The following is a 26,350-nucleotide window of genomic DNA, read 5'->3' on the forward strand; positions in this document are numbered from 1 at the left end:
TTTTATTCCTTTTCTACTAATGTTTCTTCTTTTTTCTGCTAAATATTGCGTTTCATTAATTAAAATCATGATGAAAAATATGTATTTTCAAAAAAATCAATTATTTGAATTAACGCACAAATATCCATAAAAGATCAAAATTAAAGCCATTATTGAGTTGTTTGAGCTGTAATTACTCATTACCTCAGTATGGTTTTCACTTGAATGTAGTATGATTTTCCAAATTTCCCAAAGAAAATTAATTTTTAACCGCCGTCTACATGTCCGCGTACACCGCCCACTGTGCTATCGCCTCTGGATAATCAATTTATTCGAGAAATAAAATTCGAGACACCGACTGACAGTTCCGACGACGGCATGTTTTGATAAATTCCCTTCAGATCGCTTTCTGTGCTCTTTATCCACGCAACCTAAATTCTCGCGTTTCGCGAATCCGAACAAAAAAACAAAAATCGGTAACGCGAATTCCGTCCTCCCGTCCGAGTTTGCGCAGCTTCCGCGACTCGCTCGCTAGTGTGTGGTTTGGCTGGATTTTCCCGTCGTTCCGATTTAGTGCGATTTTCCTCGTATTTCAACGCGCACGCACACACATCCGTTCGCTCGCGGTCGTCGTCTCGCGTATTACCCGCGTGTTGTGTCCCGAACTCGTGGCGAAACCGTGAGACCAACGGGAAGCGCTGGTGGTCGGTCGCTTTTGTGTTGCTGCCTGTCCTCTGGATATTGCCTGCCTTTCCCCCTTCCGCCTGGGAAACGGAATTTCGCGACCGAAAATTGTGCTCATTTGTGCTCCTATCCGAAATGGTGGTGTTTCGTTGGCTGCGGTCCTATCACGTCGGTGCGATTGTTGTTTCCTAGTGGGCCATGTAGCAATAAAAAAAGAAGGTGCTTCAACGCGATTTAGATTCCTGTGTGTGGTGCAGAGTGAGTTGCTGGTGCACTGGTGTGTGAGTAGTGATTGTGTCGAAATAGGTTTTTGTGTGAGGAAGGTGTTGGCCGTTCGGTGAAAGTGCGTCCGCTAGCGTGGCACTAAAGTGAAGTTTTCCCCCCTTCCCCCCTTTTCGTCATTGTTAATCCTACACCCGACCCCTCGCACTGCTCCCCCACTCACCACCCCACTTGTCTAGTGTGGTTTCGCCATCGGAATACAGCGTAGTGTGGAGCGTGCGCGCGTACGAGTGTGTGAGTGCATGTGCTAAACCACGGCCCTAGACTTCCTCCAGGTGGATTGCAGTGGGAGCGGCCTTGCCAGTGAAAATTGTGTGCTACTAAGTCAACCGAACCCCCAGCAGCGGCGAAGAAAAGTTTACTACCTAGCAACGTGAAGTTTTCCACCCGGCCCGGCGAACCAAGGAGGATCCGAGGAGGCATTTTTGTGCGCTGGTCGGTTGCTACAATACAATGGTCAACATTAACAGAGGACCGGCTGGCAACGGAAACGATAAGCAGCAAAGCGGTGGAAATTCCGACACACCGACGTACCCGCAGTACCTGCACGAGCTGCCCCAGGCGGACGAGGAACGGCTGGAGAAAATCTTCAAAAAGCTCGATCGTGACGGGAACGATCGAATCGATATTCATGATCTGTCAGCGGCACTGAAGGAGTTTGGCCTGTCGCACCAGTACGCCGAGGTGAGGCCCCGAGAAAATGGCATGCCGCACATGGCATTCGCAACACGCACCAACACACCCAGCGAGCGGACATTCATCATCATCATTATCATCACCACGCTAACCAACCATAACTGGCCGCCCTTTTTTCAGCTGACTCATATGATTTCATGCTCCTAACATTCACCGTCGTCGTCTTGGTTGCCGCCTGCTTGGCTTTACATGATGTCACGATGGGGAGAGAAGAACTCCAACCATTCAAACCGGTTCTCTTAACCCCCATTGCTTTCGGCACTGGCCTGGCGCAAATGTTTACAGCTGTGCGGTTGCTTCTTCCCCGTTTTTTGTTGTTTATTTTAGCTTGCAGAAAATCGTTCATGTTAGAGGAGAAGATTAAAAATTCTTCCGTTTGGCATGAGAAGCGGCATAAGACGGCATCCCCTTTCAAACCATTTTTTTTGGGGTAGAGAAAAGACGGGCCAGTGATTGTGGGGCAACACTGACTACGACATCGTATGCGCACACTCACGGGTATGCGGGTTTTCTGCCTCTGTTTTAATGCTGTGTCCCCACACGAAAGCATATAGAAAAGGCGGTCGAGCCTTCGGGCCCGTCCCATGCCCTTCTGAGGTCATCCGATGGCGCGTCTGTGACGGGGGATGTGAAGAGAAAGGGATGCGTCGAGGGAAAAGCTTCTCGGAAAAATCGACGTCTGACTGTCTGCCATCCTGGTACCGTTTTTCGTTGAGTAAGGATCGATTTTTTTTCTCCTTCGCCTTTTTGTTTGTAGGAGACATGACTGATTTATGTACGGTCGGGGTCGGTACAGTGTCCAGGTACATGTAGCATCAATATTGGATTAGATCGTGGCTGAACGGCTAGCTGTCGGTTTTTCTTGCGGTTTAATACCCACTTGAGGTTTTGGGTGTTAATTAGATTGTAGCTTTCTTTTATTAAGCAAAAAAAAAAAACTGCAATTTAATGGAAGTAAAGAGAAAGGAGGTTAGCACTGTGAGGTAATTAGGTCGCGAATGATGCGGTGCGATCGTTTGCGAAAATTCGGTTGCCAATTAAGGTTCGACAGTGGAAGGGGGGATTCGTTGAGTGATTGATGTGCTTTATTACTCAGACTTTAGCGCAATAGTAAGTTTAGAAAATGCTTATACATCGCTACTAACTTGACTAGTTTAGAAGAGCAAATTAAAATGAAATTGCTAGAGTTGAATCAAATTGCTAAGCAATACGGCCTACGCTCAGTGATCTTCGATAGTTTTATGTATAAGAATGTCTGGATATGATTCAAGGATATTTTTCCCCTTTTGAATGGATAGTTTGATAGCCGGATCTAAATTTTTATTACGATAAACCAGATAAATCTGTCAGTTTATGCAGCATTTGACGAGTCGCAACACTGTTCAATGGTCGGCATCTGCCCTTGTTAAACAGTTTCCTTTTTATCCAGAATGAGAAAATGTCGTAAAACTCGCAGAGGCAAATGCAAGTTAGAAAAAAGATAGTAGTGGCTCCACTCTGAAAAAAGAGACAAAAGGGCACGAACATACCCTACATGCAAGAGATGCGCAATTAACATTTTCAGCACGTTCCTAATCACCTCAGCAAATCTCTTCTTTCCTTTTCGTATGCTAAATTCTTCCAAGCGGACAGTCCAGTCAGACAGATAAGTCGCTTCCTTTTTTATCGGTTGTGTTTCTAAACCCGCCGCAGGATTTATCCGTTCCTAGCAGAGCGATCAGTGTAAAGCAGCTGGGACTTATCTATCCGACTTTACGCTTATCGCTTCCGGACTATTTTTAAGGCATTCCCTATTTAGCCGACGTGCCGGTATATTAGTCCGTACCGCTGCACGGCTAGCGAATTGGCACATCAGCTGTTGAAGCATATCGCGATCACTGAGCCATAACACCGACTATAGGTGTGTGCATGTGTGTTTGCTAATCGGAGATGCAATTGGGCACGCGAACGTTGGCACGCTTCGATGCATGTACCGTCTACCGTTTTGCGACACGATCGTTGGACGATCGTCTTAAGCTTGTTAGAGAGAAGAAAAAAAAATCGGCGGAAGGAATCCTCTATCCCGCAGCTGCAACTGCAATAACCGGGAACGGTTTCAATTGCGCTGCTTGCGGCATTTTGCGATCTAGCCGTGTGGTGTATGAATTTTATTTTTAACTGCACACCAGTCCGACAGGGGGTGGGTTGCGACATTGACCGAGACCGGCACCGACAAACCCGAAACCGATCTTCCATCTGTTGGCACGATTATGATGCTGGTGTGGGGTGTTGCTCCATCTAGGAAGGCGCCTTTCGCAGTTGGGAAATCGCGTGGGTGCTAAATTTCCCTTTCGTTGGAGCCAATTAACATGTGCAATCAAAGTATGAATGAATCTGGATCTGGCAATGATCTTGACACAGTAGCATGCTGACAGTATCACGGGCATTTCTCGTGATTAAAGCAGAATACATAACTATTAAAGTTGGACAAGATTTCCCCGTTCAGAGAGAGTGACACGATCGATAGGAGTAGATGTTTGTTTATTTCGTCTAGGTGAAGGTTAACCAACCGTTTTGTTGTTGAAGACCAATGCGTGTCGTGTGTACTACTGCGCATTTCGGTATTCGATGAATGCTTCCCACCACACGGCATAACCATCCTGTGGGCCTTGAGTCATGAGCCGACTATCGGCGATTAGTTCGGGCAAAGATTGTTGACAGTGGTTTTTACTTTCAATGGTGCTGCACAACACAACGTTAGCTTTATCTACAAATTAGATTACATTATCTTAAGTTGTTTGTTGCTCTTTTTTCTTGTCAGGGCATTTTAGCGTGAAAGATATGTCCGGCAGCACGTTTTGAAGTGATCAGTTTTGTTTTGGTTGTTTTGGTTGTTTTTTTTTTTAGAGAACTAGAAATTGCATCAGACTAACTGAGTTATTATTCAATACTTTGGGTTTAAACTACACTAAAACTTTTATAATAATACATTATTAATATTTCTTTCTTTATGTCAGAACTTGCTAAAACGTGATACGTTGGTTGAATTGTATCCTACTTAATTGACATGAATTATTTCCTTGGCTCTAGAACATCAAGCAGGCTCGGTTACCATTATCCTAGGTTTTCTAGTGTACCCATAGCTGGATAGTCAATCCAGTGTCTAGACGAGAATCGATACTTGTTCACCGGACCTCTTCACGGGGATCTTGTTGAGCATTTCTAGACTCTTTGCGGGGCGGTCCGGTGGCAGAGGCGATGACGGCGCCGGTCTTCACATGGCAGGACCGGGGTTCAAATCCAATCCACACCGCTTGCTTCCCCCGTACGCAGAAAGTCAAGTAAAATCAAGTAACAGAAAGCCAAAAATTGCAGGCCGGAACGTTCAGAGGTTGTAGTGAAGGAGAAGATACTTGCACGTGGTATTTTCGGTGAGGTCCCTATAATCAGACCTTCCAGATCCTCCGCCACTGTGAGGATCATATTGTTAGGTTAAAAAAAATTTCCTAGTTATATTTGTCCCCTTGCATTCCAGGATTTTTACTTTAAAAGTCGGTTTATCACGTGTTGTAAAAGGTGTCAATTAATTGGTACATATAGGATTTTCAATCTTTATCTCTTTTTAATACGAAATAATCAAAAAACTGTAATAAAATATGGTCAAAACAACAAACATTCGTGGAGAACACCCTTACCTTGCATACAAGCCGGCAAGCGTTGAAGCAACTTGCACAGCACATTTGCATTCAAGCCACGATTCTTGCACGCGAACGTGTTGTGAGCGTGCAAAATCGCGATTTGAATTACCCGTTAAGGGTTTAACTGATTTTTAGGGCGGCCTTTTAATTCGTTACATATTTAACATCATGTTTATTTAACCGTTCATACAGCTTCATTTGACTCATGCATTAACACGTATTCGTTATTATTTTCTTTTCTTTCTTTCATGCTCATTCACACACACGAAACAAACGAAACAAAACGCTCATTAAATCATGCTGCTCGCAATCATACACTACTCTGTACATGTGCTAACATGTGCGACAATGGACCGAACGGTGTATACCAGGAGTATGGACATTCGTTGTTTTTTCAGCGCTTCCTAAAGCAATCGGACCAGAATCAGAGCGGCGATGTCGGGCTGGCGGAGTTTATACATTACGTGCGAGAGCACGAAAAAAATCTACGCTTACAGTTTACACACCTGGACAAGAACCAGGACGGTAAGGTCGACCTGGAGGAGCTGATAACGGCCTTCAAGGAGCTCGGCATCGAGATGGATCGGCACGAGGCGGCGAAGCTACTTAAGCGGTAAGCATTTCTAGGCCGCGGTATATCTTCATACTGATGGGGATTTTTTTGTTGTTGTTGTTCATTTTAGCATGGATAAGGATGGCAGTCTGAACATCAGTTACGACGAGTGGAGAGACTTCCTGCTGCTTGCGCCGTCTTCGGACATACACGAACTGGTGAAATACTGGCGGCATTCGACTGTGAGTACTGCTTTCCGCAAAGCACGACGCTTTCTTTAATCCTAATCGATTCTTAGTCCGGGGGAAAGTAACCAAAAGGAGAGCGAACTCTTCTGCTCTCCTTCTTTGGCGCTACATATCGTTAATGTTAGATTATTGTTCTATCTATCTCGTACGTATTCTGGAAACAAAACACGAAACGATCGGATCGTGTGTAAATGATCGAAACCAAAAAACAAAACAAAACAAACAAAAAAACCGGTAAAGAATCTCAGGTACAATGAAGCGTACCTGATGGCTATTGGTCGGTACCACCAACAGGCCGTTGCGAACGAAAATCCAACGTCGGACGTCGAACCGACACCGGACAACAACAGGACCTTACATCCGGTGCTCGGCCTGATCGATGTCGAACAGGCGCTCGAGCACGTAACGGATCTGCTTTTGAACCCACCGACGAACCTCTCCTACAACTCCACCACCAACAATGGCGGCGCGTCCTCGCACCTGCTGGTGGATGGTAAGGTACAGTGTACAGATAGCTTCTTTCTTACTACTTTTTTCTTGTCCAAATCCCCTCAGCTCCATCATTGGTTTCGTGTTTGATCTGGCCGTATCAAAATACTGCTCGCTAGTTTCGTACCTATTTACGTACCTGTACTGCCTTTTAGTATCGCTCGTTATTATGTTGTACGGCCGTAACAAAAAATGCCTTTAATTGAATCATCGGTCGGTCGGTTTAAAATGGCACAATTCTATACGACCCGTCGGTGTGAAAAATTCTTTGGATGATGAATCAATATGTTGGCTAATTGTTTGGAGCTACGCCGACGCGTTGGATACGGATTTTGGTCATGCTTGCCTTTTTTGCTGTAAGAATGCACACACACAAAAAAAATCCCTTTTTACTCCGCTAATCGATAAAATGTTTGAAGCTGTTTTATAGTTTTCCTCCACCATGCTGCTTGTTTGGCTGGCACAATGTGTTGTTGTGCCGTGAATGAATATGATTCTAATCGGAGCATGTGCGGTTCCATTGCTTGCCCCAAATCATCATGCTGCGTCGGCTGTTTTTTGCCCCTCTTGTTTGAATGTTGGCATGATTTTTGTATGATACGCTGTTGTTTCATTCGTACCACAACATTTACAAGCACTTTTGCACATTTTTTTTTGGTTTGAAATGTTTCGGGGAAGGATAATGTTATCCGTTGATCCTTAAAATACACGAATTTGTTGCATCGTGAACACTCATTCACTCATAATCAGCTTCATTGCACCTGTCATTAAGAGGATCAAGATTATCATGCATCAATTTAGAATAGTTGCAATGCTAATGAATAATACAACATTTAGACAAAGGAACGTTCCGTTGCATGGGTGTAACCATAGGGTAGTTGGCACTAGCACTAGCTCAGTAGACAAAAGTAAGCTGCAAAGAACTAGTTAGCTTAGAATTAAGGTAATCTAGAGTGATGTGGTATGTAACGCTTAGATTTCTTAGACTGAATGTTAGAACCATAAATAGAATCTAGTTTAGCATCAGCAGCTTTCTAACTACGTCACTGAGAGTGCTTCCAATTAGCATTAAAATGTAGCCAAACATCGACAAGAGCGAATTACGAAATGTTCTGACGTAAAGCCCAAATTAAGCCAGATTTGGTTTGTGCTACAGTGGCTAGTTCTAATCTTTGCCCTGTTTCTTTCATTCCATTTTTTTCTTCTTCTCTCCGTGCTGATAAAAAGCAGTGCATCGAAACGCTAGGAGCTTGGGCAGCATGCCAAAAAGCTTTCCAATCCGGTTCTGATCGGTTTCGCAAAGCGGACAACGAATCGTGAACGCGCACTGTGTAACCTTTCGCCACCCCGTAGAACATCATCTACCACCCAACAGTGGTTGGTTGTTGCTGCACCGCGTCCCGTTTGCTATTGAGGACACAACGATCGTGGATCGTTTTTGACGTTTCTTTGTTCTTATCTGGGGCGCACAGCAAACACAACGGCGGAAACCGGCGGTAGAGCGAGCGCACCAGTTGTGCTGCTGTCGGTCGGGTTGTGCTGGTTGCTGCGATCTTCAACGCGCTACGATCGCCACCGTTCAATGGCCTCGTTTGGGGAGGTTTTGTCATTGGCGTTTGGGGTGTAATTTTGATGAAGAATAGTACAATTACAGTTAGAATTATGGTACAATGTGAAATAGTAATGTTCTAGAAACTACAATAACCTCAACACTATTGGGAGGACGCAGAGCAACAATAGATGCTATAACATTTAATCGCATTATATTAATAATTTGATCGAACTGGAGATAGTTTTATTAATATTTTTCGATATTATTCATCAAATTTGTTTATTTTTTTGGACTGACTAACACAAATTTCACTTCAAATCCGCTAATGGAGCGAAAACAAGCGAATCGTTACAGAAGCGTTATGAAGCGTTATACTGTTGTTGGTTATGCTATCGCCTGTGTATAGTCGTAGCATTTTATGAAATTTTAAAGTCTGTTTTACGTTTTAAAACCGTCTGAGTAATTCAATCACTAAGAAAAAGCTTAAGTTTTGAAGTATTGAGTATTGAAAACAGCATTTTCGGCTTACTACAAACAAAACCTATACTTTAAGAACCATGGCGCATCGCCCTCTGCAACCTTGTTGTAATACCAACAACCACCCTACGCATTCAACCGTCATAATCTCGAAGTACACGAGCAGCGCTCCCACCGTCAGTCAATCTCGTTTTCGTGTGTTTTTCCCAATCCCAAATGCCAACGCGTGTGCTTTTAGCCAATCAGACCGCCGCAATCGCCGAGTCGCTCGGGGCGAGCCTCCACCATTACTTTGTCTGACTAAGAGCGACAACTTTGCGCACGCTTTACAACAACAGACCACGGGTGGTTGTTTGTTGGTCTCTTCTACCCTTTATCACCATCGTCCACCAACCCTTCTGCGAGAGTATGTGTCAGGAGAAGAGCTTACAACAACAACAAAATGATGACGTACGCTTATGTACCATGATCACCAGCCCTTGTTGTGCAGTGTTTCTGTTGGCGTTAATTGTTGACGGTAACGCCGAAGAAAGACGAAACGATTGCTCAAGCGCAGCCTAGTCGCTCTGTTTCCAAGGTCCGATTAGCCGAGCCGAGCGACTAGTTAGACAAGACGGTAAATGTAGCACAGCTGAGCGATCTTTCTAATTGATAAAACAGGGCGGCAGAGTGTGTGACGTGTTGCTCGACGATGTTGTTTGTGCTGCCCTCTCCTCTCTAGACGGTCGGACAAACACAATGAATGTCTTAAATCATCGTTTAATATTTACTTGCAACCGTGATCCTCGCCCGCGCTCTCTTAGGCTGAAGAGATCTCTCCAAGGATTGTTGAAGCTTCCGAACGATCGTCCTAATTCTCTCGAACCGGAAGATGTGTTTTTTCCCTGGTTTCGGAGGACCTTCGCATAGGGTGTTGCACCCGCGACTCAAGGTGAAGCAGCGTGAAGCGCTTCACGTTTTGTTTAATAGTAGTTACCTCTCATACCGTATAGGGTTGATAGAGTTTTATTTGTCTGCACGCGACACAAGGTCCATTCTCAAGCTATCCGTTACGCTTTGATGACGTATCAGACCAACGGAAGGAAGTACATCCGTGTTCTACCTTCCTTCGTGAATGAACGTCCGCTAAACGTGATACGCATATTTTTTTTCTTCGTACAATCTTTTGCGTGTGTCGCAGTAACAAAGCGCCGTTGTGTGCGAAAGGAATGTTTCGAATTTCGTTTTTTCGATCTCTACTCTTCGTCCGCACATGTTTACAACCACTATATTTGTCATGTGATTCGCAGAATCAGCATTTTTACGCGTGCGTTCATTCGCGTTGGCCTTTTTTGTTTTGTTTTTCGCTTTTACCCAACGTCCGAGTGGAATTCCCAGAAAAATTCCACCCGCTTGTGAACGAAGACCCGATCAAGCTTGTTGACGATAAAAGAAAGCAAAAGGGTGTAAATCTAGTGGAAGATTGTGTGTTTATTACTGTGGGGATTTTTAATTTTTTGGTGATATTTCTATTTTTAAAATGACTTGTGTTCGTCCCAGTATCTTCAATGTACTGAAAATATAAAAAAAGCAAACGTAAATTCATTGTGCATACCGATAAGCAATAGCTCCATTCTCAAATGCTTTAAAAAGAAATCCTCACGTGCCACGTGCCATTCGTGACTCGTGGCTAGAAGAAAAGAGCCATTATCCTTTCGGGTTATTTTAACCACTTCCTGATGGTTCCCGTACTGTTTCGCGTGCATCTTACAATAGACACTTGCCGTTCCTTGCTTAAACTTGAACTTCTCGATCAGTTTTGCTGTTGCAAATAATGAGCTCTCGAAACACGCCCACACTAGCAGAGACTATTTTCCGATTTCGGTAATGGGTAAAAATAGTGTCCTTAGAGGGAAGCCGCCAACCCCGACCTGTATCATGGCGTAGGCATCTTTGCGTGATGTGTGCTATCGGGTTTCTGTGCACTCTATTTTAGGACAGTCTGGTTTGCGTGTGATAGTAGGGAACAAGGGATTTAATTAGCAAAAAATGTTTTTCATTTATTTTTAAAACAAACTTAATATTTATATGTATTTCTAAGTGGTGTTTTGCTTACCTTTTTAACTGTAGTAAATTCTTCTTAAAAATGTTGTCTCTGCTTTAAAGCATGTTATTGTTCTTAATAATATCTTATGTCCCATAAGAGTTGCTTTCATACTTTACTATTTTCTATATTTAAAAAAGCTTTTATTCTCTTTATATCCTTTTCTTATAATGGAGGCGCATGGTATGTCTTCTCTTCCTGTACTGATACTTTTCCATCCAACCGTAACGCACAGCGGTAAAATTTTCATTCATTTCCCAAGCTGCCTGTATGTGGTGGTGTGTCTGCCTTTGAAAAGCGACGTTGACTTTGTGCAAACCTTGCTGTACCGCGACAGGCGAAGATGCTTGTGCTAAATTTAAACCCCACGAAACGATCGTTCTTGGTTGTCGATCGTAGTCGCTAAGGTAATTGCGGGCAGTAGCGACTAGCAGGAAACAAGACGCCACCCATGTGTTGTGTGGTGGTGTAAGAATATTTTCGGGATTCTTTTGGTCGTTCGGTTGTTGCGAGGCACCATAAGATTGTTAAATAATCAGAGAAAGATTTTGCGAACACATCAAACCCACCGGCAGCTGCTTAATGTGACCTTGTCCACACCTTCCCGTGTCTCAAACTGTGGTGTTTAATTTATTTTCCTACAATGTTGATCTTGTTTTGTGGGCATCGGGGTCTAGTTCGATCTAGTTTTACCGGACGTTCTGCTAAATGTTGACCGCATCGCGAAAAAACAACTCTGTCCTACCGTGGGAGTGTGTAAGCGTGTTATTTGCTCCAAAGTCCTGTTTTCGCTCCGATCAATCGACCATCCGTCTGTTGTCCATTGCTAGCAGCGAGCCTAAGCTACAGTTAATGATGCATGGAGCAGTAGAAGCCAGACACATGCCAACAAGAAACAACCACTTGTTTTGTAAATAGACCGTCCAATGTCCAGAGAGCCAGAGCCACTCTGGGCGTGGAAAAGTACCACACGATGCTACAAGACGAATGCAGGTTGTTTGTATTCAATTGGCATAAAGTGCATCCGCCTTCAACTGCATCTAATGGAGGTGTGGTTGAAGATTGGCTCAACCGGTTCGGAGTGGTTTCGGAGGGCTAAAGAAAAAATCACCCAACAAGATGTAAATTGACAGATTTCCATCTTAAGCGGAAAGTATTTCAAAGTGATGAGTACAATCCCTTTAAGAGTGCTAATATATCATCCAGAGATGTACAGCCACCTGACCATGTGGCTTTTTTTTGCCCATTAAGGGTAGGAAATGCCCATCAACTTCCCGCGCCCCATCGTCAGGTGGCGCGTGATTGTCGCGAATCGTAACGACAGGAGTCGGGTATACGGTCCGTCACCTTCACTTGCTGAGGGGCCTCGTGATCACCATTAGCAAATGGCACACGACTTGGCAGCTGGATGCTAGCGAATTAACATACGCTTTTGCGATTGTCACACCTTTTTTTTTTTTGGGGTGGCCAGAATGGTCAATTTTATTGGCACATTTTCTTCTATTGGACGTTTTCGTGGTACTGACATGGTCTGCTTGTATGACAGACTTCATGATCACATTAGGGGACCATGAACCGTCGGGTAGACATCAAGGACGAGTTATTCTCTAAATACTGTATGCCCTTTTGTTGAGTCTAGATTATCTGAGAGATCGGCGAAGCTCTGACAGAAAGAGACCCCACCTGTAAAACAAGTGATGTGAAAACTAAAACGATCCCTAAAGCGATATGATCCGATCCCGGATTCGGGTTGGGATCGATCCTTCGAATATGCCACGAATTCTAATTCTGGATTTAAATCACAATCCTGGATTGAAGTTTCTATTTGGATTCCATTCCCTTTTTAAAATCGCAATTTAGAATTCCAATTCTGTAATCCGTAATTGGATCTTAATCTAAGTGATTTCGAATACGGACTTGAAATTGAGTCCAAATTCTAGAATATGGTTGTGATTCAATTTCTCGTCATTATTCCAAGCCATCAAATAGCCGGCAGGAAGGTATGATAGAGCAGGTCATAAACCCACGAATAACTTCTTCTTCTTCTTTCTTGGCTCCTCGATTACAACCTCGAGAGATATCGGCCTGCCATTTCTGGCTTACTGTAACTTAATTTTACCCGTAGCAAAGTAATGAGCCCTATGTACGGGGAGGCAGGCGGTTTGGATGGGATTTGAAAACCCCGGTCCTGCCCTGTGAAGATCGACGCCGTTGTCACCTCGGCCACCGGACCGCCCTTTTTAAATAGGTACTCCAAATATATTTAAGGCAGTTGCCTTGGTGTAAATGTTACCTACCGAGATTCTGTGCCTAGTTTGTTTTGGGTCTTATCTGAAAACAACTACCGACAGTTGATAGGGCATCCTTCAAAAATAGTCATGTTTTGAGTTGAATGGCTTAATCTGTCTAGGTTTAGTCTTCTGCATAGTAGCAGAACCAGACAGAAACGCTCTAAAAAAGATTATAATTTACATTTCTGTTTGCGATGGTCAGAGCATTTGCCAAAGCACTTGCACTTGTTCCATCCCGGAAAGAGCGCTCAGCTTAATTGTTTGGCTTCATTCACATGACATTGAACGTGTATGGTAATTATTATTAGTTTTACCTAAAATTACTCAACAAAGTTTCATCCCATTTAACGCCCACCATATAGCGAAATTAATTAGACTTCCTTTACATTAACGTGTCCTTGTCACCGCCGGGCAACAAAAATTCTTGGCAGCAGTTCAAACCAGTTTCGCTATTGCCGGGTTCGGACCTTTCTGCCCGCCAGTCGGCATGTAATTAAATCAACGTGTTTTTACTGGGGTTTGTTTTATTTTTTTCCACTCTCTCTGCCGGTGTACGATGTTGCCAAAATAATTAAATAACACCGCCACTGTATGAAATCTTGTTGCCGGGGAATACGTCAAAGGAATGCATTTCATCCGTTATCAGAACAACATTTCTCGTTTGTGTGTTTTTACATTTACTGATTACTTTCATCTACAGTTTCTTGTTATGTGTCCTAAAATGACGCAAAAGCCGTACAGTATTTGCTGGCTTTTGTCGAAATTGAAAGCGCAAAGAATCGTAAAGATGGCTTGTAAAGATCATAATTCAACCTAGTACAAGCTCCCTCCAACCGGAGATAAGCTGGCGTTAGCCGGTTTGCTCGCAGAAGGAGGAGGGGTGTTTTCGTAACGCCTGGCGTGTCGCCACGATCACATGGACCGGAGCGTGGATACTCTCTAAGCTTACTAGAATCCGGAACCTGACTGCCATCGTTTTTTGATGACCGAACAGCGGGTAGCTGTAGCGCGACATTCTTCCCTGTCATCGTGATCCAATTAATATTGCTTCAGTTTCGATAGTCGGGCGTCAACGCGTCATCCCCGGGTGGCTCCACTAGTGGAGCGTTTGCTTATCAGTGCCGCAAACATGTGGCGAGAAATGTGTGCCAAGTGAGGCGTATCGTACGTTACGTGTGTATTGCATTTCACTTAGCGCCGTACGCGTATGACAATTTCTTTCTCAACTCAACGAACCTGCCGGTTCTAAAGTCCGTGTCTCGCGAATGTGGACGCTCATGAACTGCGCACTACGAGGTTTCGGTGAAGAGAGCTATATGTCTCACCCTAGGGTGCGTACAAGTTTCTGTGCGCCTGCGTGATCCACCCAGCACTACCTGGTACAACGCAACGCACTAGATCCTGTTTACAAACACAGAACCGGGCCTTTTTCTATGCTCATGACGTCAGGGTGAGATAACCCACACCCTGGTAGGGTCCTCACTCCCGGTGTGTGACATTCAAACGCTTGTTGTGTGCGACTGACTTGGTGGACGGTTTGTTTGGGCGTGCATGATGACGTTTCCTCTGCCAAGATGACGTGTGAACATGAGTGATCGGGCTACACTGCCGGCAGCCTGTAACCGCTTCGTACCGATTTTGTTCGGTTTTCGGTAGGGTGGATGGATGTTTAGCACAGCGGCTCTAAAATTGGCAATCCGTGCTGCTCTCATATTGCTCTCGTACTGAAATTCGGTGGACTCTAGTGTGTCCTGTGAGCAGCAAAGTAAGGAGACCAGTATATACCAGTTTGCAGTAATGGAGGGCTTGTACTCTATCTCAAATTGGAATGGACATTGGCCGACACGCGAATGTCAATTTGCAGCGTTCCTGTTGCAAATTGCGGCCAATTTAATTTGCCTTGTACGGGACACGAACTTCGCACCGAGATACAGTCAGTGGGACTGCGATGAAAAAAGGCCATAGAAAGGGCGAGACAGTTCTTGAATGTTCTATGACAGCTGATTGTTTCTAGAATAAGAAAATAATAATTTTGTGTTAGTACTTTGCTCTATCTTTTAGATGCAATTTCTAAAGGTCCTTAAATTTATGTAAACACTCACCAATACACTTGTCCTCCTCCACACTGTCTCTAACTACCCGGGGTCAATTGCTCTTCCATCCGGACACATTGCAGTTTCACTGCCGACGATGGGCCACTTCACGTGCTTTTACGTAATGACCCTTTGCCACCCACCTACGCCGCGCCCCAACTATGCTCCCACCAGCTCTCGTTATCATCAAGCGTGCTTCGATCTCGCTCGCCGACTCGGCCTTTCTCGTTCGCACCACCGTCAGACGTTCGCTCTGACCCTATCTAACGCGTTGGCGTCCACAATGGCTCGTCGCTATGGCCGGTGGTGGTTCGGCCAACCGTTGCATAGTCGACGAGTGCGCGCGATTCAATCCGTGCCTGTGTTCAGTGAGAATCTTACCACCGTTGAGACTGGACGTGTATTTCGCTTGCAGCGCGAAATATCACGATTTTTTTCTAAACCACAAACAACAAGCTGTCTCGACCAACAGGTCACAGCAGGCATCGAGCGCTTCAACAACCTGACCCATTGGATTTATTCGTATCCAAGGAAACCGCCCATTTTTGACAAGCTGTCGTCCTGCTGATGCTGAAACGTGTTTAGAAGCTGAAGAAAAAATTGTGTGCAATAGTTAAACCCCGAAGTGTGCGTGTTTGTGCATCCATTTTTAATGCCAAATTCTTTGTTCCTGACGCTCTCTCGGCGCCCTTCGCGATCTGTGATTTCCTAATGCACCCACCTAAATGCAACGCGAACTTGAGTGCGAACAAATGCAGTTTGCGGTGTGAATCGAGCTGAAAAATCAGTGTCCAAGCTAGTTCCGTTCCGTTGGACCGTTCGGAATTGTTTGCACGTGAAGAGAAACGAACCAACACGAAAAAGAAAAACCCTCAAACCAACCACGCCGCCTGTGTGTGTGGGGATCATTATCTTCCATTGCGAATCGGAGGTTTTAAAAAGAGCGAGCGACGGGTTGTGTGTGCGCTAGTGAAAGAAAGGGACAGAGCTATCGCTTCCCCAACGAGACGAATTTTAAGTCGCTGTTGCTAAGCGCTCCCCATCCGCGGGAACCCCACGTACTCGAACAGCTGTTTGATACCGTTTAGCAGAGGAAAGCGCGCGCCAACATAACGTGCGTGTATCGCGAGCGAGAGAAGAGCATCTCTCCCAAACTGGCAGTGCGTGTGGGGTGTGTATTCAGTGAGTAAGATGCCTTAGCTCCACGTGGTTGAGTTTTGTACGAAATTCCAGCAGAGTGAGCCCAGTGCCACAAGCGATACACTGTCGAACAGGAAGAAAAGTCCCATTTTCTTGAGAGTGAAAACTATTGTGACAAGAGAAAGAGAGGTGAAACAGCAACTGAGAAGAAAGTTGTGTGACATTAAATCCGACTGTGGTACCGATCGGTGTGCTAGAAGATTCTAGAAGAAAACATTGTGATATTAGCTAATATAAGTGCACTTTAAGCTATCAAACCCTACTGCAAACGGTCAAAGACTCGTTTCTTTGGACGAGAACTGAACTTCGGTGTGATATTTCCTTAGTCCAAAGAAACCGCGATTGGAGGTGTGTTCCTAGGCCCCCTCAAACCAGGACAACCTTCGAAACAAACACACACAGCAAAATGGCATTCGAACAGAACACACTGCAAGTCAGTGGCGATGGGCTGGAAGATTTCATTCTTGTCTTCAAGGAACTGCTGTCACGGGTAAATATCCATTCAACCGCATCGTCACCCTTATCTTATCAGCAGCGCGTTGTAGTAATTAAGAGTTGCGTTGGAGTGGTGTGTAGTGCAATTCCTGGAATTTAGACTTCCGGCTAGACCACCCCCTCAATTGGTGGTTGGAATGCATCATCGCCAGGGATTTACGGAAGGGATGAATCATCCGACAAGGGTAATACTTCACTTTCCTCTTTGACTCACTTGACGTTTTCGGTTGGGGAAGTCGCTCAAAGAAATCGGAGAAACCTGCGCCGGCAAGTGGAAGGGGGTTTCCGTGGCGGCGATTTCAAGCTTGCCAAACTGGTTTTTAATGAGCTTCGGTTTGCTGTGTACGATTGGTGGAGGTTCACGATCGCGCTCGCGTCTGTTGCTAGGCAGGATCGCGGCCAATGTAAGCTGATCGCGGTGGACGGAAGGTCACCAGAGCTCGGCACCGATCGAATCGTTGAGCTCGGAATGCTTTTTGGTTGTATTTAAAAAAGGCTTGCAGTCAAATATCCTATTTCTAAACACATTTAGTTGATGAAGGTATATTAAAAGAAGTTAATGATAATGGTCTAAAACCAGATGACTTCGCGTCTTGCCCGTGATCTCCTCAAGCGTTAGTAATTAAGCGTCAATTAGCTAAGTAGCAACGACCAAGTCCCCGTTCGCCACGTCTCCTTCATCTACTAAGCGCCAGGCGTGTATGGCGTCGTGCATAACTTTTAGGCGCCGACAATCTGTCGCTTGTCGTTGGGAAAACTTGCCCTGAAGGATATTTTACGCTCCCTCGAACAGTCTAAATAGTTCCCTTTTTTTGTGCACAGGAGAATCCTTACAGTGTATACTAGCGTGTTGTGCATGCGATTAAACCATCCCCCATTCCATTTGTTTACTAACTTCCATCGCAATCCTTTGAAGAATGGGTGAGGAAGCCAAGCGGCCATGGAGATGGTCCTGCTTTTGATAGCTAGTTTGGCTCTCTTTTAACGCTATGTCAACACTGGTGACAAGCTTCCAACACACACATACACACAATTTCTTGTTGCCTTTTTTCGTAGTGGAAAATGTCTATTTATAAAAAAATGGATTCCCGTTCCACATTGCTGCCGCCTGGCCTGTTTGTCTGTAGGACCCACAACTCTACAGGCACAACACGATGCACACTCCTTCGGACATGCGCAATGCAACACCGGGTACCTCTCTTTTTGATGGTTCCTTTTCTTGGGTCGTCAATTTTCATACCGAAAATGTTAAAAAGGAATGTTTTGCGTTCACTAAATTAAGCTTGTGTAACATTTCTTCCTCCACCGACTGACTGTGTTGGGCGTCTATTTACTGCAGAGACACCACCGCCAACAGCTGTGGCACACCGGAGAGTGTGCCAAAACGTGATGTGTCCGTGGCGAGCGAACGGAAATGTCTTCGCTCGTCCGTTGCTGCAATGTGGTCCATCCAATGCAATGTGTGGCATTCAATGCAAACTGGTTACGTACGCCCCTCGTAGCGGCGTTTGGTATTTGGAAAGCAATTGGAAAAAGGTACGAAGATTGCCTCCTCGTCTTTGCCAACCTAACCTCAACGCTTTCTGCATGGTAAAGCGGTAAGCATTGAGACACCGTTAAAAAGGATCAGTCGGGAAAGAGGGAGCAACGTTGTCTCGCCGACACGGGAGAAAATGGGACAAAACATTGCCGCTTACCGACCGAAACGATGGTACCGGTGGAAAATTGCCCGAAGAGCTTTTCCGAGAGCGCGGCTGGGTGTACTCTGCCTTGGTCGACCATGTGAGAATCGAGCACCTTGCCGCTTTTTGCGAGAAACGTTTTTTCCCTGCTCACGGTTTTAGCGTCCGTGGTCTCGGTGGTGCAGGCGGGCATCACCTGCAAACCCGAACCTTCCCAAACGCGCTGCTCGTCGCGTTCGCCGCTGTGGTATCCATCGGGTTTGCCAGTTGATGGTGAACGTTCGGAAAAGTTGGTTACCGCACACCGAGAGCTCCGTTGTGGCGTGTATCGTGCGAATCTAAAGACTGAAGCATAGCACGGGATAAAATTTGCACGCCTCTACACGGTTGGGTGTTCGTTTGCGGGAGAGTGATCGTGTGTTTGCGTTTGTCTGTGTGGCTTGTAAAAACGGAAGGCTCCAAGCAGCATTGGGCTCACGCCACGCATTTAACCTAGCGGGCCAACATGAGTTCGTTGGCAATGTTTCGCGTTTTCGGGTGAAGAAAAACACCCATTTGTACACTGACAAACCGGACCACCGGGGGGCGTAGAGTTCATTTCCGTAAACGAATCGCCGTGCGATTGCAGCGGGCAATAATCAACAAAAGCAAAAAACAAAACGGAGTACGAGTCACCGAAGGCTTTCGCACCGAAGGACGAATTGTTTGTGTGCGCGTGGTTTTATCGATCCCGCTCGTGTTCCGGGTTGGACGGTGAAAATCAGCTGCAACTCCCAAGGTGCTGTGGCTGCCACCCGCCGCGAATGGATACACTGGACAGTGATTTCTATGTCGAGCTAGTGACCAAGGTAGGAGACACTAGACACATCTTCCTCAGGGGCATGTACATGGTGTGACGCACCCCGGCCAAAACTCGTTGCGCGCCCGACCGAGTGACAAATTTGGATGCGGTTTGCGCACTGTCTAAGGCACTCTGGTCCTTTTTATTTTGTTTTCGCGCCCGCAGAATACTATTTTTGTCGGCAAACAACGACGCGACCGGGCGGCCGGTCAATCAGCAGCCCGTGTGCTCTCTCCCCGTTCTTACGTAAGTTGGGCGATAAAGATTGTATCGAAAGGAGGGAGGCAACAGTTGTAGTTTGACGTTTAAATTCTTGCAAACTCTGAAGTTCCCCAGTAGAATGTGTGCCAGAGCGATAGAGGTCCTAGATTTTGAGCGGGGACGTTGGAATTTTCCTCCCAGAATGTTGTTGTTTGTACGGTAACGCAACTCTTAACGCTTGGTTGTTACCTTGCTCACCAGACATGCCCCCAATGACGCGGGGTTGGAAAATACTGTTGATAAGAGTTTTTTGAGACATTTGTTTGAGTTCCCATTTCTGACAGGTTCAGCATGAGTTGTTGAAAGTGAGCTTCATATTGCCGCTGTTGCTAGGCAGGAAATGAGATTGGCCCACAAAATAAGATGCAGCGATAAGTACTGGCAAGACGCATTGGTGACCGTGAGTCGTCGTGGGGAACAGGTTCAATAAACATTTTGGCCTCCGCCGTTAGTTGATAAGGGATTTTTTTGTTGTGGTTTTGTTTTTTGGAAATTCTGGAAGCCACTCCAGTAGTAGATTAAACCCCAGTCCTTTTTTTCCTTGCACGAGAAGGGATGGCATGTCGATGACGTTACCATCGGCGGAATGGTTGGTAACGATGTCTTAACGAGTTCCGGACATCAGCTGGTAGCGTGGGCAGCAGGAGTAGCAGCAGGACCAGGACACGTTAGATGCGTTGTGTCAAAACATTTAAACGTTTAAACGCTCGATTAAGCACGACAGCAAATTTAATTACTTGTCATTTCCCACCCCGACTCTGCTAGCCGTGCTCCTCGTACGTCCGTACGTGTGAGGTGTAGCTAAAGATACGGCAAAGTTGAGCGAAAGGATAGAAAAAGATACGAAACGCAAATACACTGTCAATAAAAGTCATTATCGAGCTACTGCCCTGCTCTACATGCAAGGTGACAGGCAGCAGTATATTGTTCATGCTGCGATGGACATGGATGGTCCCCGCGTGCTAGAGTCTTTAAGGATGATCCAGTTCATGACACCGCTGGAGAAGTCCAGACAGAGCCATCTTACCTAGATATCTCTTCTTTACCCTAATGTCTCCTACGGGTTATTCTTCGCGGGTAGCGATAGTCCCAAAAACACATAACTAATGCTCAGTTGTTGAAGCAACCAAATTATGACCTTCAAATTCCTCGTTGTCAATTGTACCAATGGTACCTCTCGCTTTCTGTCCGAAATCGGTCATCGGCTATTCAGAGTGCCCCTTTAACAACGTGATGCTGCCGCTGTAAATGTTTCCGCCGGTACGGACGGGTCTGTTATCAATGACGCACGTTTGTTGTCTTTGCGAAGGCTGGAAGCTTGATTGTTTGCTCCCAGAGTATGACCTGAGGCGCACGGTCCACTGGCATGACGCTTCCATCTGGAGAGAGTTGATCTGGACCAAACTGGATGTTGCTCCCTTTGGCGGGGCACTGTGGGGCATATGTTCTTCTTTGTGACGTCGAGCAACTGTTGTGCTCAGAATATTTGTCTCCAAAACTCGTTTCTTCGTGGACGGTCCTAGGTCTCGAAAATCCACAGCTGGGCATTAATTGTGTCCATGAGCTAGATATGACGAGCGATATATTTGACATTGAGCAGCTATTAACCAGCATCTCTGCTAGGTGTAGTTAGTCATCGTTCCAGCTGAGCATCATGCAGAGTGTTGTTTGTTGTATAGAATTCCCTGTGTCGCTTGGTCTAATGAGCTTGATGGCCGATATTTCTCTGATGTTTACCCGTAAACATAAATCTCGCTTCGCTTTTACTCTATACAAACAATGACGAAATATTCTAACCCCTATTCGTCAGCAAGGGGCGAGAGAGGCACCCACAACGTGATCAAGCAACTGATAATGTCAGTCACTGGCAGCATGTTTAGGTCATGATTGCAGCTGCTGGCCCTTGTCTCACTTGGATGCAGTTTGTTTAGATGCTGTGGGTTCACGTTGCTCGGCACAATGTCTGTTAAGGCGTGATCTGCGTTAATAGACGCTAATTAGTACTGGTTCGCTTTTGGTGCGGTGTTTTACTGGTATTGGGGTGAGATTTAACCGGCAGCAGTAGCATATTTACTTCCTAGAAACTCATCCTAGCGAACTCATTAATTTGGTCTAATTCGGAATAACACGAAGCTCGAAAAACATCAGATGATCATAGTAAAAGGTTGGACATTTGTTTGTCTTGTGTTGTAGCTTCGGCACGAAGTAATGAATCATCGGCGCGCACTCTCGCCCTTTACCGGGCAACATATTTAGGGGTAGAACTGTTGGGGTAGATTTCCTGTTTAGCTACAAAGAGATAAAGCTCCTTTCTATACAGCAGACATTCATCTCACATGCACCAACATCCGGCAATCGATCGAAGCAGCATCAATCGAGTCACATAGAGATCATCTTACGAAATCAATTGCTATTCCTCATCGCATAATCGTTGTTTTTGGGTATCTTCTTGAAAGCACTTAGGCCAGTAAATGGCTACTTATTGCTAGTTCTTTGCAGCCTTTTTGTGTCAAAAGTGTCATGCTTTACTAACTACATTTCCGCTTCTTTCTCTTCTCCCTATTTATTGCATTGCAGTACTTGGATATCGGTGAGGATCTAAACGTACCTGATGACTTCACACAGAGCGAAATGCAGACCGGTATGTGGTGGCGCCATCTGGCGGCCGGTGGAGTTGCTGGTGCAGTGTCGCGCACGTGCACGGCCCCGCTAGATCGGTTGAAAGTTTTCCTACAGGTATGTGTAACGCCTCTCTCTCTCTCTCTCTTCCTCTCCACATTGCATTCTAAACCCTTCTACCCTCTATTACCAGGTTCAAGCATCCAAACAAAGAATCTCAGATTGTCTACAGTACATGCTGAAGGAGGGCGGTGTGCGGAGCCTTTGGCGTGGCAATTTCATCAACGTGCTTAAAATCGCCCCCGAAAGCGCCATCAAGTTTGCGGCGTATGAGCAGGTGAAGCGGTTGATCCGCGGCAACGACAAGCGGCAGATGACGATCTACGAGCGGTTCGTGGCGGGTGCGTGTGCGGGCGGCGTCAGCCAGACGGCAATCTATCCGATGGAAGTATTAAAAACTCGACTAGCGTTAAGAAAGACGGGCGAGTACAGCAGCATCCTGGATGCGGCGTCGAAGATCTACCGGCGGGAAGGTTTGCGCTCGTTCTACCGTGGCTACATTCCAAACATGCTCGGCATCATCCCGTACGCCGGTATCGATCTGGCGGTGTACGAAACGCTGAAGAAGAAGTACCTTAGCCACCATGAGACGGAGCAGCCGAGCTTCTGGCTGCTGCTGGCGTGCGGCAGTGCGTCCAGCACGCTCGGGCAGGTGTGTTCGTACCCGTTGGCGTTGGTGCGGACGCGATTACAAGCGCAAGGTAAGCGAAGATGCTGTCCCAATTTTCTTATGGAAAAGAGAAAACTGATCGATATCCTTTTTCTTTGTCGCTCCCTCCAGCGGTCACAATCGGTCCGAACCCGGACGGTAGCGTGTCGGTGGAACCGAACATGACGAACGTATTTAAGCGAATAATACAAACGGAAGGTCCGGTCGGTCTGTACCGCGGCATCACGCCCAACTTCATCAAAGTATTACCGGCCGTCTCGATCAGCTACGTCGTTTACGAGTACACAAGCCGCGCTCTCGGCGTCAACATGACGTGATCTGTGCCGGTGGGTAAAACTACAGCCCCGTTTGCTGGGTGGCCTCGCCCCGAGGCTTCACATCCAACAGCATCATCATCAACAAACAACAGCAACCGCTGCCGTCATTCCGCCGCGTCCGGGGATCTGGACCACATTCGGGCCATCGTTTTTGCCCTTTTGCCTCCAACAATCTGCTTGCTAGTACTACTACTGCTACTACTACACAAGTTACGATACACCGAAAATACACGACACACCTGTTGTCCACAGCCAAATGGAAAAAAAAACCGATGGAGGCTCTCTCACACACGCACGCACGACCCACTGCTGTTGTTAGTCTCTTTTGATTGTTGCATCGGGCGTGTTGCATTTCCGCGTAGCCAAGAGAGCAAAACGAAACGAATTAAAAGAAGAAGAAAAAACACCAAAACCACCCCCTTAAATGTGGATCGTGTTGTTGTTGTTCGTGTTGGCCAGAACAAATAGAGAGCAGCAAAGTCGTGTCTGTCGGGGCTTCAAAAACAAATATCCTTTTACGCGCTTCCCGGGGTGTGATAAACCATTGCGGTGGAAGCTGGTGTAGTCGGAGGAGTAAAAAAACCCGGAGGCCAAGCAGGGGAGGGGTCATGTGGCGTGCGTCAGTCAGTTCTGGGATAATGCAGGCGGGTGTGGGTGTGTGCGTTAGCTAGATAGACACGCGCGAATGCGGTGGGATTAAATTAAATTATTTCTCTTATTTTTAATAGTAGCCAATTTTCAAATTATTTTCCAACCCCATTTCACACAAAATTATTTATCCATTCTTATTAAAACCAAACCGATGATGGAGAGGAGAGGCACGGGAAATGGTATTTAAGTTTGTGTGTAAGCAACGCCTTGATGCGTCGCCTAACCGGAAGGACACAACAAGACACACACCTCGTTCGTTCCTTATTAGCAGGATTGCCACAGACCATTAGCCAGAGCCCGATGCTAGGTTAGGAGACTATTTTCGCTTCTTTGGTACCTAGTAGTAGTGTGTAGTGGACGCGCTAGTTAGGACCTGTTCAAACAATCAAAGAAAGTGGCTCTCTCTCTCACTCTCTCACTATTCATTCACCATTTTCATACCATTTCCTGTTGCCCTTATCATTGCCATTTGTCTACTTTATTCTGTTTCTGCAACGGAATAATTACGCTTTAAATGGGAAATGGAAAAAAGAGGCATTCTGCGCGCAAAAACGAGGAGATACAGAGTGAAGAAAAACTGCTAGGAACAAAATGGCGTGCAAAATATGGTCGTAAAGAAGGAGGAAAACAACACATCCATACATACACACACACCAGCTACTACTACTAGTAATGGAAAGACTTTTACAATTTTAAATTATTTATTAACCACAAAGCAAAAGAGTAACACAGTATACCGTTTAAAAACAGAATGAATCGAAAAGAAAACGAAATATTACAATAGAACAAATAATACTATCGAAAAAAATGAAATGGAAAAGTGATCGTGTAAGTGTGTGGTTGTGTGTTCTCACGTACGGTAAAATGGAAGTTGAGAAAATGGTTTCATCTATCATTTACCACATTCTGTTGCGTCGTTACTTTTCTTTTTCCCACCTTCAATACCTCATTACTCAATTATCCGTATATCGCACAAAATATGTATCTTGCTTTTGGTTTTCTACTGAATTGTATTGAGTTTTGTATGATTTCGTGTCACTTATAGCGGTTTGTACATTACCTAGCACAACACATAATCGAGCGGCCAATGTATCGGAATCAGGGCACGGATTGCTTAGTAGAGAATGCGAGAGCGAGAAGACTAGAAAATGGGAAACGAGCTGTGTGGTCGGAAAGGATAATCGACGTCAAACATGCACTGGAACACACGAACTCTATTCGTCAGCAGAGCGTAATGCGATAATGCAACTTATTTCTCCTGTGATCATGGATGTTAAACTTAAACATATACTGAGAAGGAAAAAACACTAGATTAAAGCCTTTAACGATGAAAACGAAAATCTACTACTGAGAAACGATCCGAGGAACCCGACCGATTGCTGGTGTGCAGGCAGCCAACCAAAGCGGGGGACCGTTTACGAATTAATATATATAATCGCAATAATGCAATGAATGCAATGAGCCATCGTTACGAACAACTACACCGTCTACAAAATGGAGCCCCTTTCTGGTTAGTAGTACCTAGGGAACACATGCCACGTCGCTGTCGCACAGGGTAGCCGGAAGAAACGCAACAAAGAACGCTAGCAACACCGGGCGAGCAGGATAAAGTTTAGTTTAGCTAGGATATGATGATTTTGAATTTTGAAAGGAAAAAGAAAGGAAGAAGCGTGGCGTGTGATTGCGAGCGGTGGCGACGTTTCAAAAAAGTTTACAACTTTTTTTGTGTGTCTGTGTGTGTGTGTGTTTGTTACCAGTGACGTGATATATAGAGGAAAATTGTTTGTTTTTTTTTCGGTTTGTTCCAACTTTACTCATGAACAACATAAACAACACGAGTTCGTACCAGGGCTGATGTTCGATGATGGAGCGCCCTCCAATTCGCAAAACTGAAATACTTTCACCAACAAATTGTACTGCGCATAGTTAACATCGCTCGTGCGATTATTTAAAGGAAAACTAAAAAAACTTGATAACTCAGAAAAACCCCCTCTGCTCTTTCTTTCGCTCTGAAATGGCTTCTAAAACACATACACAAGACAAACACATTGAAATAGAGAATTTTTACAAACCTTCCCAGTAAAAAAGAAAAAATGTTTGTTAATCATTTGCAAACACTACCCGTAAAACACTATCTAAAGCTAACAGCCACATGCGGCAGTTAGTGTGACACAACTATCCTCCAAATGATAATTAAAGGCGTACCGTGTCAGCTAAACTGGCCAAATTTACACAGCAATGAATGAAAACTCCAACCATCAAAAGCGCTATCAACCTACTACTACCAACTACTACAGTTTGCAGACAAATGTAATAGACAAATTATTATGAATAAATGAAGCAGCAAAGCAATTTCAATAAATATTACTGAAACAACAGCAGCAACATAGAACTGTGTATGCTATTTTATTGCTGTGGTTTAGAGTATTTTTATTTGCTCTTTATTTTTT

At 45.2% G+C, this 26,350-nt stretch overlaps 1 protein-coding gene and 1 long non-coding RNA gene across 7 annotated transcripts; one reads left to right on the forward strand and one right to left on the reverse strand.

Annotated features, from left to right (window-relative positions):
• Nucleotides 1-358: 358 nt before the first annotated feature.
• Nucleotides 359-25,986, forward strand: LOC118511499 (calcium-binding mitochondrial carrier protein SCaMC-2). Of its 6 annotated transcripts, none has more exons than XM_036054663.1 (7): nucleotides 359-1,629; nucleotides 5,690-5,931; nucleotides 6,002-6,113; nucleotides 6,360-6,617; nucleotides 22,161-22,319; nucleotides 22,396-22,963; nucleotides 23,044-25,986. In XM_036054663.1, the coding sequence occupies exons 1-7, from the start codon at nucleotides 1,399-1,401 to the stop codon at nucleotides 23,247-23,249; spliced, it is 1,776 nt and encodes a 591-aa protein (XP_035910556.1). In that variant the 5' UTR covers nucleotides 359-1,398; the 3' UTR covers nucleotides 23,250-25,986. The 6 variants fall into 6 exon arrangements, with proteins under 6 accessions (XP_035910556.1, XP_035910557.1, XP_035910558.1 ...); XM_036054664.1 differs by having other exon boundaries at nucleotides 5,717-5,931; XM_036054665.1 differs by lacking the exon at nucleotides 6,360-6,617 and having other exon boundaries at nucleotides 363-1,629.
• On the reverse strand, nucleotides 14,800-15,287 carry LOC118511503. The gene is made up of 2 exons (XR_004906156.1): nucleotides 15,114-15,287; nucleotides 14,800-15,021 (listed from the first exon to the last, which is right to left on the reverse strand). It is a non-coding gene; the product is annotated as an uncharacterized LOC118511503 (long non-coding RNA).
• Nucleotides 25,987-26,350: the final 364 nt, after the last annotated feature.

Source organism: Anopheles stephensi, chromosome 3 (genome assembly GCF_013141755.1).
Source record: "Anopheles stephensi strain Indian chromosome 3, UCI_ANSTEP_V1.0, whole genome shotgun sequence".
NCBI lineage: Eukaryota > Metazoa > Arthropoda > Insecta > Diptera > Culicidae > Anopheles > Anopheles stephensi.